The sequence below is a fragment of the Colossoma macropomum genome, unplaced genomic scaffold, assembly GCF_904425465.1.
Source record: "Colossoma macropomum unplaced genomic scaffold, Colossoma_macropomum, whole genome shotgun sequence".
Lineage (NCBI taxonomy): Eukaryota > Metazoa > Chordata > Actinopteri > Characiformes > Serrasalmidae > Colossoma > Colossoma macropomum.
Window position 1 is genome coordinate 32134907 of NW_023494793.1, and position 13075 is coordinate 32147981.

The following is a 13075-nucleotide window of genomic DNA, read 5'->3' on the forward strand; positions in this document are numbered from 1 at the left end:
CTGTTCTCGCCCGAGAGTTGGGAGTTGGCAGGCTTAGGAGGATAAAACACTCCAGCCGGCTCCCCTGCGCCGGCCCTGATATCTCTGTGGCACAGAGCGTTCCATATACACACGCACGAACACATCTATTTATTTGCCCATTCCATTATTCGCCCTATTTGTGTTTTTATTTTCCTGTCAAATGCTGGCCAATCAAAAACCACATCACATACGCATAGAGGGACACACATGTGCTAGCATACAGAGTGATCCCTCACACACTGCACACCCCTCACCAAACAAACACTATCCCCCACCTCCAACTGAAGTAGATTAAATTCACACTAGTCCTCATTTTAAACGGAAATTGGAATGATAGAAGAGAGATTAGGGAGAGGGGGCAAGGTGCTGGCAGCAGGGGGAAGGAGACTGAGGAGGTGGTTTCAACAAAGCCGCTCCAAAAGCTAATAATGTAAATGTTTCTCTTTTGCCACCTGTAGTGTATGTACTGTGTGTGTGTGTGTGTGCTTTCTCTCCCCTTGCTGTTCTTTCTCTGTTTTGCCACAGCAGCAAATATCCTGTTGGCGCAGGATGCAGAAGCGTATCTGGCCCTAAAATCGATCAGGCTCCCGGCGAAGGGCTCCCATTCATCTCTCGCCCATAAAATTTGATTAGCGCTGACTACAGCACTGCAGGGAGATGGGCCGATATAGAGCCAGGCTACAGGAGACAGCTACAGCATCCTGCATTTTCATCTACTCCCTTTTTCTCTCTCTCTCTGCCTCCATCCTTTTCCATACACTTCTGCTGTGTGGAAGGCATGTATATAGGACCACCCAGCAGACCTCTCCTTGATCTAATTCTGTGTGTGCTTTTGCCATTAAACAGAAATGGCAGAGCTGATGAGGCTCCAATTGGTGCTAATAAAAGCAAACGAAAAACCTCCATTCATAGCCCAGCCCAGCCCAGCCCAGCCCTGCCCCTGACCGCCCGGACCCAGCGACCAGCCGTCGGCCACGCCCTCTATCCCCACATTATCTCTGTGGCATGTGACCATGGCTCCCTACCAATCGCAGCTCCCCAAGCCAGTAGTATTATCGCCAGTCCGCACAGTGACAAGGAAACGAGGGAAGGAGAGAAAATAGAGCGAGACAGTCCTAGAGCTCTGCAACAAGGCAAAAGATTGTCAATCCGATTGCTGAGCTGGACTCTGAACCGGTCAGATGCAAAAAGGGTGCTGCCACTTCCTATCGGTAACTGAAACAAGAAGAACATGTGCTGATATTTCGAACCAGCCAAAAGAAGGACATACAGTGTATCACACCTCTTCTGAAGAACCAAATACTATTCTGGCAGAATAATAAACGTATGTGAATATCATTAAGCCGTACTGACTCACTATCTGTATCTAATTCATATACCAAGACGTTTGCTTAAACCAATAAAAGTCTCAAACAGCCGCTTGAACGATTTCCATTCTATGGAATGTGATTTACTTCATTCATGTCAATACACATGATTTATGATTTATTTGCAATATCGATTCAAGCTCAAGCTTGAGACGCCTTGAGATACTGCTTAAAACTTCAGGCAGAATATCTTTTGAGAATTCATGTCAGCATTTGGGCATATAATGAATTTTATTAGATGGCAAACTGTCTGCCTTCGGGACCATGGGGACAGAGAGCAGGTCATACTATTGCAGAGGTTTGAGAATCTTTTGTCATATCATCAATATGATAATAACAAGCTGAAATAATGAGCAGGCATCATCTGTTGTGTCGTTCAATCTCGCGTGACATTCAAAACTTTCTGACAGTTCCAGCAAAAGTTGCAGAGCTTATTGAAACATGTCAGTTTGAGTTGGAGGGAAACTGTCAACAAAGTGGTTTAGTAATTGCCTAAGCCAAAGTGTCATGTTGTTTTTTGCTTGATGCGCGAGCTGCATTTCAAGGTCAGGATTAATACTTTTCAGAGGAAGTGCAGTTCTTCGATCCAGCTCGCATACGGCGTGGTTTACAATCAACAATGTCAAACTGTGATTGTTTAGTTGAAAAGTCTTTCAGGATCTGATTTAATTAAATTACTCTTAATGACTTAACTCAAATAGGAGCGTAGTTAATGGGGGTGAGTGTGTCTACTTCAAGACCTACCTGTGTCTCCCGGACATGCTCGACAGTAAAGTTAAACCACACTCTGAAGCGAGGATTGCATGTGTCGGGCCGGATGAAGAGGTCAAACTCGAACTCGCTGATGTAGTCTACACGGCCCAGATTACCTGGAGAGTAAGAGGGAGGCACAAAAAGAGAGACGGACAGTTGCCTTCTTTGCTTAAAATTGGAAATAGCTACAGCTGTACCTCAAGAACCCAGTTTCTTTGCCCACACTCAGTTCAAGCACAAATCATCCAGTAGCATTAAGACACTAATGTAACAATCAGTAGTTTTCCTTCATAGATTATGTTGACATAGACAGGAATAAGTGGGAAAGGTTAAGGAATTTATAATACAGTTAGCATTTATTAGATTTTGTTTTGTGCAAGATATGAATGTATATGTATTTTTCTGACATGCATGCATGTATGGCAAGCTAACCCTGTCTGCCACTGAAAGCTGCATCTCCTTGCAGGCTCCCACACACACATACAAACACACAAGCTGAATGGGATGGATGAAGGCAGCAGAGAATTTTGGCGGCCGCTAAGGTGACAACTGAGACAGCTTTAGCAGCAGATCAAAAAATAGCATGAGTCTCAACATGGCAACCATAAACAAATAAACAAAAACAAATCACAAAAAAACTATTTTATCAGTACAGTGAGTATTCTGCAATGTAGGCTCTACAAAAATGTCAAATGTCAAGAAATAAAAGTTCACACACTATAAAAGCAGGAACAGTGCAAAGTAAGGCACTTTGGCTCCTTTTCCAACAGGTCGGGCAAAAGACCAAATGCCAAAACTGTTAAAAGCCTCATGTATATCCCAAAGGTTACCGCAAGGCAAACTCACAAACATCTTGCAGAGGGTTTAAGTAAATAAAGTAAATTCAGTTCTTTGAGTGCAAGTGCTATAATACATCCATATTTAAGACAGCAAATGGAAAACAAACATAAAACTACACATGTACAGTACTGTGCAAGTTTTTAGGCACCTGAGAAAATTATATTCAAAAAGTTATTTAAATGGGTAGTTAGCATTTATTAACACTAATACTGATACTAAATACATAATAATTTTTAAAAATACAAATAAATACAATTAATATTAATGTAATAAGCAGTGACTTTATGTATGTCAATGTGTTAGCTTAACATTTTCTAAACCTCCCTTTGAGGAAGAACAGTACTGATTATAGTCACAATCCAATACCTGATTGGCTAATCAATCTTTCATTACATTAAAATAGGTCTGCTGATGATGGAATCCATGCAATATGTGAGGGCAAGAAAGAGAACAAAACTTTGTTCTGATTACCTCATGACATGATCATCAATTACTTTATGAAAGCAAGAAATTCATGCTACTTTTTACTGTGTTAATATTTGTTTAAATTTATTCTAATGTTATCCTTTTTGTACAGGAGAAATAAACAAGTGTACAGAGCATTTATGATGACTTCTTAGTTGTGCCTAATAGTTAGCCAATGTAGCTAGTCCCATGACAAAAAAGCTTAAAAGCTGCAGACTGCTGACTTATGTTGATGGTTGTTTAAACTATGCATATAAATTTAAAACTAGCTCCAGCCAGGCCATAATTTTTTGCTATTGTGGGTGTATAATATGTGTTAAAATATAAATAAGTAGGTTACATCACATTACTGTCATAAATGTTGTGTTTGGCTGTGTTTTTTCATTCAATAAAGCTTTTTTTCATATACAACACAGTGCTGTCTTTGATGTTTTTATAGGTCTTGTCCATAATTTTAGGTTTGCCAGTTAAATATTAATCACTGACTAATAACAATCAGTTTTCGGTCAGAAGAATGTTCTAAAATTGGTTTGAATCTTAATCTGGGTCGAACATTGAAGTTGAAAATATATGTATCATTACACTCGTAATGGATAGATGGTCAGTCCTATGGACAGGTGATCCATATGGGAGGGGGGAAAAGTGCTGTCCACGTCTTGGGGACAGAGTGTTGAAGACACCACCTGGTGGCAGGTAGCTCAGAGCTAATTACTGACAGATGGGGCAACCACCACACAGTCAGAACCGAGACAAGCACAGCTCTGGCCTTCTGTCAGCCAACAGCCGCTTAGCCACTAGCCACACACACACTTACTGCACATCCCCAAACTCTTCACACACAGACTGACTCTCTACTCCAACCATTACTCTTTCTCTCACACACACACACACACACACCAAACCTACAAAAACTCCCACAAAAAGTCTTCACACACCCACACTGACTGGCACACAATCTATCCCTCATATTTTTCTGAACCTGTTATTTGTATACATGTAGAAGAAAACTCAGGAGGATGGAAATGCAGCCCAATATGCAACATGGAGGACACTTAACACTGAATCACTGCAAAAACACATTTATATCAGTCAAAATGGGTGACTTTGTGTAGGACAATCTATGCATTTATGTAAATCAGCACTAGTGTTCCATTAAGTTTGTACGATAGAGCAGGAAAATGCTCTTCAGGTGAAATGAATATTGGCACTTTATGCAATCAGAGTATGCATTTCAGCTGAAACCAGTGCTAAAGCACAGTGAACATGAACAGAACTGACTGTGAAAGGAGTGGCTGGCAGAGAAGTCTATAGATTATCAGACAGCTATGACAAAGGTCAATGAATGACCTTTTAAACATATCCAAATGAAATGGATACGCTCCTGTGTAACTCAAACATGACACATGGCTGAACGAAATTGAATTAAGTCTGGAACATAATATGCCTGGATCGATACATTCAGAGCAGTGTGGTAAGTGAATTGAGTGTGTGTTTGTGTGTGTGTGTGTGTGTGTGTGTGTGTGTGAGAGAGTGAGAGAGAGAGTGTGTGTGCATGCATGTGTGTTCTGGTGTAGGGCTTAAACTGAGGTATCTAGATTAATGAAATCGGTTGCAGAGCCTAAAACCTCCAGGGCAAGTTCTGCAGGAGCAAGATGTATTGCTATTCTACATTCCTCTTCATATCTAAATATGAATGACAGACTGTAACTCGCAGCACCAAGAACACCTCCCTGCGGCCAAGCAGAGGCGAGCAAAACACACTTCACACCAAAAGGAACATCTGTTTTACTACTCTCACATGTAATTTTTATACAATTCTGAGCCATGCGCATCAACGGGCCAATAGCTGAGCCAGTCACTGCAAGAAGGAGAGGCACAGAATGAGAGAAAGGAACATAAAGAGGGGGAGAGAGAAGGACAGATGAAGGACAGGAATAAGGAGAGAAAAAGCGAAAATGAAATGTAAAAGAGAGCAAGAGAAAAAGAAAGATCGCAAAAGAGGGGAATGCAAGAGAGAGAGAAAGAGAGAGTAAGAGAGAAAGAAAGATTCATAATCAGAGAAGATGAAGTCCTCTGTAGGAGCAATGAGAGGAAACATAGCCAGCTGTGGACGCAGCGCTAGAAAGCGGTGGACTGGTGGCCACAGCTGTTCCACACAGATGTGCCTTGTAATCCATCACTTTCCATTCCAGCACATTAACCATTTAAACTGCTTATGGAATCAGATAACGGCTAACCGCACCCAGTGACCAACAAAGTGCAGTTTCAGTAGAGAGATGATATACTAAATCTTGTTTACAAAAACAAAATATCTCACATTTCTACTACAGATGGCTAGATTTAGAAATGGTTGACGAAAGTATATAAATGTCTACACGGCACTTCTTCTAAGCCATATTAAGCCTATTACTGAACAAGTGGGCAGTCTAAGGAAAAGAAAAAAAATGCACTAGAAATCTTTCAAAATCTCAAGTTAGGCTTAATGTGGGTTCAAGAGGCTAACCCATGTAGAGTCAATCTATTCAGACTAGCAGTATGGAAATCAGGTCTTTGATCTACATTAAAGATCTGTCTCTAAAGAGAAAAACTGTCTCGGATAACGAGAGAGGTTCTGCTGCATTTTAAATACACCTCGTCTTTGCTCAGTACTAATCTAAAGTTGGAGGGATGTGTGCTACCCAGAGGGATTACACTGAATCAGGTAAAGCATCCCTTGCGGCATGATCGAGAAGTGGAACTGTTAATGGAACTACAGTAAATCTTCCCACTTACACCTGCCCTCAGGACGGCAAAAACCCATTAAAGCATGCTGTACATCCCCTCTGCACAGACGGATCACAGTCGTTTGACTTTTCAGGACCACAGACAGTGCCTGCTACAGTAAGTTGCTGTCCGTGGTACTGTATCTCATGGACTATGCAGAGACAGTTTCAGGGAAAGTTGCATTTTTTGGGCGGGGGAAGAGGCATAGAGGCCTCGCGGCTACACATCTAGCTCAGCTTGAGAGGAGTAGATACGGATACACCATTGATTTCAGTTTTAATTTTATGGTGCCTGACTCCAGAGTCAGTCTATGATGAGCTGTAATCAACGCTGCATCGCTCACTGCTTAAGCAAAATAGATAGCGTGGGAGAAAAGAGGTCCAGTCTTCATAACATGGAGGGAAAAAACGCCATTTTGTTAGACAGTTCACTGACAGTACAGATAACTCAATGCATAATAAGAAGAGAAAAAATCAATGACTGTATTTTAACCTGTGGCTTAGGAGGCTGCATATGTAGGGAAGCAGTTGCATGAGTGTATGAAGAGAAGGGAAAAAAGAAAAAGAGACCAAAGCAAGCAAGAGAGAGACAAACTCTCTTCCAAACTATAATTCTACTCCTCTCGAGACTCCTATCTACATACTTCCTCAAAGGAGTCTTCACCGGTTACATGCCATATTAATCATCAAGCATTAGGAGAAAACACATGCAGTGCTAAGGATTTAACAAATTGGGTTTTCAACAAATAAGTGTTAGAGCTTAGCCCAGTGGAGGGCTGCACGGGCTTCTGTGGGAATAGACGCTGTTGTTTTTCCTGCCTGTTTTCACTTTACAGAATTACGCCGCATAGAGACTTTGGGCCAGAAATACTTTCTCATTTGCAAGAAGTTAATTCTGCCCTCTATCAGCAAGCCTGAATAAAAAATTCAATATGGAGGAAAGAGTGGGAGGCTTGATCATCTGAGATATTATGTGTGCGAGTGCGTGCGTGCATGTGTACTCTCATGTGGTTAACCCTATTATGTAAAAGAGGGTGGTAAACACAGCGTGAATAAGTTTTCCTCAGGTACACTACTAGTGCACTAGTATGTATTTATTGCGGGTGGTTCCTAGAAGAGGAAGTGAATGTTCTCCTCTCATCCATCGGCTGCTGCTCTCTACCTCCAGCTGTTCGATTCAGATGTTTATTCCTAAGTGTTATCATAAGCTTTCACAAGAGCTGGTCATGGTTCTCTTACGTAAAAACACAAGCTGGACTTTGAGGGAACATTATTAGCATTCATCATATGGCTTAGTGCAGAGCTGTTTTGCTAAAAAGCATTTTGCTCGATTTGTGGCTGGGCTGGGCTGCTTCTACATGGACACACACAGGGAGAAGACAGCTAAACTAATCCCATTACAGAGCAACAAGCCAGGCCAGTCACACTGCTCATCTGGCACAATGGAGAATGGTACAGCCTGCAGTCTAGCACTGCCTGAAGCCTAGAGTCAGGCCTGCACTCTGCCATCCAAAACTACAGACAGAGAGAAAGGAAGCAAGAGCAGGATTTTAATTTTCAACATATTCCATTTTAGAACAGACGGTTAACATGTGAAAACATAAAAAAAGGAACAATACTGCATAGTAGAGAAACACTCCCACAGCCAATTTCAACTTCTTTTGAACAGCTTTCAGTTGCAAACACTGCTAGACTGGATACATATACTACAATATACTACGACAAAATAAAAACATACCACATGCAGTACTGTGCAAAAGTCAGAGACCAATCTTCCTTTATTTAATTTCCAAGTAAAAGGGCAATTAAGTACAAGTACATTAATTTTGCGGGACATATTTATGAGGAGATTAGATATAAGAATCCACTTAAATAAGAAAAGTGAAATCAAAGAAAAATAAGTCGAAAAAATACGCGTTTTCAAAACTAGTGTTCAAAAAATTGGCAAGAATGGAGAGAAAATGGGACTCTTAACAACCCTGCAAGACTTGGAAGACTATCAATACTGTCACCTCAGATAAACAGTATTTTCACCTTTATGAGACAGGAGACAATTAATCTCCTTCAGTTTCAGTTCTGTTTCAGGTCATAATAAAATCTACGGGTGTTTTTGTCCATTATTTAATTATTATTTAATTTATTAATGTGAGAACAGAACTGAACGCTATGGGGCTAAAAGGATGTGTATCTGTCACGGAGTTGTTACTAAAAAAGAAAACAGACAAAAAAATGAGAAAATTTGCAAATCAAACAAAAAAGCTGCTGGTGTTCTCAGAATAATGAACTGACCAACCATCACTGAATGTGTTTGGGATTACTAGGATCATGAAAAGCAGAAAATGCAACTAACTTTTAAGACTGAACTTTAGATGTGTGGAAACCTATCTATGCAGAGTTCCTTGAAAAATAAAAAAAAAAACTAAATACAAAAAAAAAATATTATATTTAGTCGTTGAGGCTTTTTTGCGTTTTCAGCTTTGGTTAGAAATATTTGACACTGAAATAGAAATAATTTGTACTTAATAATTAATAAAATAATTTGTATTTACCCTTAAATGGCCAGGAACCACCAGCGGGTACAAAGTTCAAGTCAAGGTACAGTTTATTTATATAGCACTTTTTATAACAGGCGTTGCTGCAAAGCAGCTTTACAGAAAAAGAAATTCCAGGTTCAACCCCCCACGAGCAAGCCAATGGCAACAGTGACAGGGAAAAACTCCCTAAGAGTAAGAGGAAGAAACCTTGAGAGGGACTAAGACTCAAAAGGGGAGCCCATCTTCCTCTGGTCGACACCGGATCGCAAACAATAACAGAAGAGCAACATGAACAGAGAATAAGGTTTTAACAGCAGTGTAAAATATTAAAATAGAAAAAAAGGGGAAAAGCAGCTGAAGCAATGGCTATGACTAAATAGTTGCGTGTCTGTGCAGCAGCAGTATCATGGGATTTTAAATGGTTAATGGCTGTTTTGACTGAAAATTAAATAAATGAATTGTAGTCTCAGACTTCAGCACAGTACTGTAAGTGCAGTTTCTACAAAAGCATACAAAACATTAAGGTTATTAAAAAATTCATAAATAATAAAGAAGAATTTATATTATACTTTGATCATTTCAAATTTCAAAAGTGATTATGTTTAATCCATCCAAGTATTTAAAAAATGTGAAGCATGTTTAATCACTGCCAAAGGACATCAGCAAGTATAAACTAAACTACAAAGACCATGTTAAATTTGAATTTTGTGTAATCAGAAAACACTTTGTTTCCATATTAACTTATTCCAAAAGTTTCCCTTTAGATTTAATTTATTCAAATACTTTATATTTATAATTATTCTTAATTATTATTCAAATTATTATCATCTGCAATATCAATGCCTGAATGATACTTTTAAATTACAAACTGAAAGTGGATGTGGCTTAATCCAGAAATTGTGTGAGGTGCTGAAAGCGGTTATATTTACTGACCACAGCAGACTAATCAAGAAATGCTAATGCAGTAACATGCAAACGGGATTTAATTTAGAAAGCCATTCACTAGATTTTGGAACAAGCATGCCTTGTTCACAGTGCTGAGTGAGATATCATCATAATCATCTACTGAGTGACCATCTTGTAGTTGCTGAGTAAAAAGTTGGTTGAGGCAGCGAGTCTGTATCAGGGACTGGACACTAATAAAAGCAGCGGCTTCAGACATCTCACAGCCTCTCTACGAGCCTTCACCCGCTGTTACAAGCTGCATGGGAAATTAGAGGGGACTTGGGAGCATGGCCACCTCCTAAATGTATTTTTGCAATGTGCTCACTTTCATTATTGGAAAACACATCGGCTGCTCCCGGGGGTGAGAATTCCCGGACACAGACGACTGATAAAGCTGGAATTGATTCAAACCCCAGGAAAAGGCTGTCTGCCTCTAGACCTCAAGCCAAATTCTGTCCTTGCAGTTTTTTCCTCTTCTACAGAAAGTCTAAAGGCAAAGAGTCACCGCAGTAACATCAATCTATCTCCCTCCCGCCTCCGACCGGCCACATCTTTATCGTTAAATCTGGACGAGATTAGAGCCATGACCTCTAACTTTAAGGAACCCTGTAACAGGTGTCAGAACTGGGAGTGCCTGGAGATGGGCATAAATCACAAATAGTCCTCCAGTGCAGCGTGGGATTAGATGAGCTGCGCTATGCAGAAATGCCAGCTCTGAGCTCAGAGGGCAGCGGATACTAATTAATGACATCAATTACAGAATGTCACCAAATCACTAGGCTGTCATTAAAATGGCACTAAATAGTGAAATAATCATGTGCATTAGCATTTTTATCAAAAATGGAATGGGGAAATAAATGAAAAAGAACTAAGTGTCTGGCATCTATCTTCTTGGGAGGATATTCAGAGTTCTCACCAACAGAAACTATCAAGCAAAAATGGAACTGCATGGTGCCTAAGGACCCCAGTACGGTCTCCAGCCCACATGTTTGGCACCAATGATAAAGAGGCCAATGAATTTGAAAAGGTTCAAATGTTCCCTCTGCCCTCACACTGCTATTTTTTTCTTTTTTTCTTTTAGAGAAGAAGTGCCCAAAGCAAGTATGTTCATTTCATAACAGTTGGTAGGTCACAGGGAGCCATTCACTGTGAAATTTACTAAATTGTATTATCGATCTCAGCCATGAAACACGCTCTCTGTTCTGGAGCTCCAGACGACTGTAGGCAGACTGGAAAAGCCGCTTCGCAGCACTTCCACAGCTGCTGTCGAAACCATTCATCTCATTTCCAGGAATTTGTGCTAAGGGTGGCCAATGTTTAATTTCTCAAAATTAAGATTTTGACTGCGTCTTGGTTGGCTCTGGCTCGTTTCTTTTTTGTTTCATGCCTTATTGTTTCGTGAGTTGTGTGGGGTTAGACTCCTCAGTGGCTAAATAGCAGTCAGTTCCAATTTCATGCTATCTTTCTACAAGTTAATTATTTGGAGGCCCACAAAGGACAAGATAGGCTCTGGCAGCAAAACAACACCCAGGTCCTATCCCTTTGTTGTTTTTTGTCTGTTTTGTTTTTGCATCATTCCCACACTCCCTCTTTCCCTTCTTCTCCCTCTCTCTCTCTCCCAGCAATAAGAATAATCATTCCTGCAGAGGGTCTAGAGATAAAAACAGAAGGAGTTGAGAGTCCTTGGCGAGCTTGCAGCTAGGAGGTCAACAGTGGTGCTAAGAGCAGCCGTTATCGGGCCTGGTACCATGCTATCGGGGAGCCTGCACTCCTGCTTATTTACAGCTGGGGCTCCCTGCAGAGGCACACTCGCCTGCCCGGGGCTGATTGGCCTGTAATGAGTTCAGGAACACAGGGATGGAAGTGGAGAAAAGCAGAGGCGTGCAAAAGGCTGAGAAATCCACTGCAACATCCATAGGTCACGGGAGCAGAAGGAAAGGGAAGCTTCCACTATGGGGTGGAATGAAGTGTCACAGGGTGTGAACTGTTTGTGCTGTTCACTTTCAGCTCGGTGCAACAATTCTAGGCCCATGAACATACTACTAGGGCCGGAATGATACATTGGTTGGCCAATGCCAGTATTGGACATATAGATACTGACTAAAATCCCCACCAATAAACTTAAATTTACAAGTTATATATTATAACTGACAATCACATCAATCAGTAAAGCACCGGTTATACTAAAACTATCGGAGTGTAAAATATAAAATATAAAATTATATCAGCTGACATTATAGGTTTTTAGAACCTTTAGCCCCTTTAAATCGGTATCAGCCTCAAAATTCTCATATTGATCAAGGTCTTGCACATACATTCACTCACACACATGTAACTATGACATCGTTCTGGGTGTGGCATATGGCAAGCACTATGATGAACTGAACGCTGACATAAAAGCATACTACAGACTAATGCCACCAGCAACTGAGGTTCAGCAACAGCATCCTGATATCCATAACAGGCGTTATACAGGATTCCTGTTTTACACAGACTTACACAGACTATTTTGTGTCCCTCAGCCCAGTCATAGGAAGCAGCAATGTCTGGTCAGTTCTAGAGGATTGGGCTAAAGTAATAACGCTACACTTGAGTCCAATGGCTAGCCGCTGCCATGTCTAGTCAGTACTGCTGGGTCATGCTGTGGTTATAAAATCAGTTTGTGTCCTGTTGGCTTGCGGTAGTCGTGTCTGGTCAGTGTTGTGGCGCAGGGCCAGATAATACAGTGACTGAGGCAAAGGAGTTTAGCCAGCGAAGAGCGAGATGCCTGCAGAATCCCAGCGAGACCTCCCCTGACTGTCGGGAGCAACAGGGACGGAAATCTCTCATTGTGAAACAGCTTTTCAGTCTGGGGAATTACACAAAGTGCTCCCACTGTCAATGCACTGCCAGCTTTATGCGATGGGGGGAAAGAAAAAATGAAAGAGGGAAGGAAAAAGCTTCCACTGAAAGCTATTCAAAAGCCTTGGCAGAGCACCAATGCTCTATCTTCTCTTCCCTCCTTCTGGAAGCACTCTGGCCCACTGTACCCAACGTGGTGCAATTACTTAAGCGAAATTAAGCAATAGAGCAATAAATATATATAACAAAGTCAAAAAGTACAAAAGCAAAGAAGTGGCAAAAAAAAGAGAGAGAGAAGAAAACAGACTGCAAAAAGCAGTTAAAAAATAGCCAGAGTAAATCCAACCATACCACTAATCCTCAAGTAAATGCACTTAAAATGAGGGACTTAGATTCATAATTTGACATATTAACTTACAAAGACTCTTAGTGCAAGAGAAAAATAAAAGCATGGAGAGTGGCTCTGGCCAAACAGGCTCTCTAGCTCGGCAGGAAGCGCTGGACTCAGCAGAGAATGCCAAGAGCGGAGAGCAGACTGAACCCTCTT

General features: G+C 40.9%; 1 protein-coding gene across 1 annotated transcript in view; it reads right to left on the reverse strand.

Annotated features, from left to right (window-relative positions):
• Positions 1–13075, reverse strand: part of agbl4 (ATP/GTP binding protein-like 4) — a 484349-nt gene that overhangs the window by 454806 nt on the left and 16468 nt on the right. Inside the window, exon 3 of the mRNA XM_036579196.1 lies at positions 2133–2257. Within this exon, the coding sequence (XP_036435089.1) occupies positions 2133–2257 (125 nt within the window). The remainder of the gene's footprint in view (positions 1–2132; positions 2258–13075) is intronic.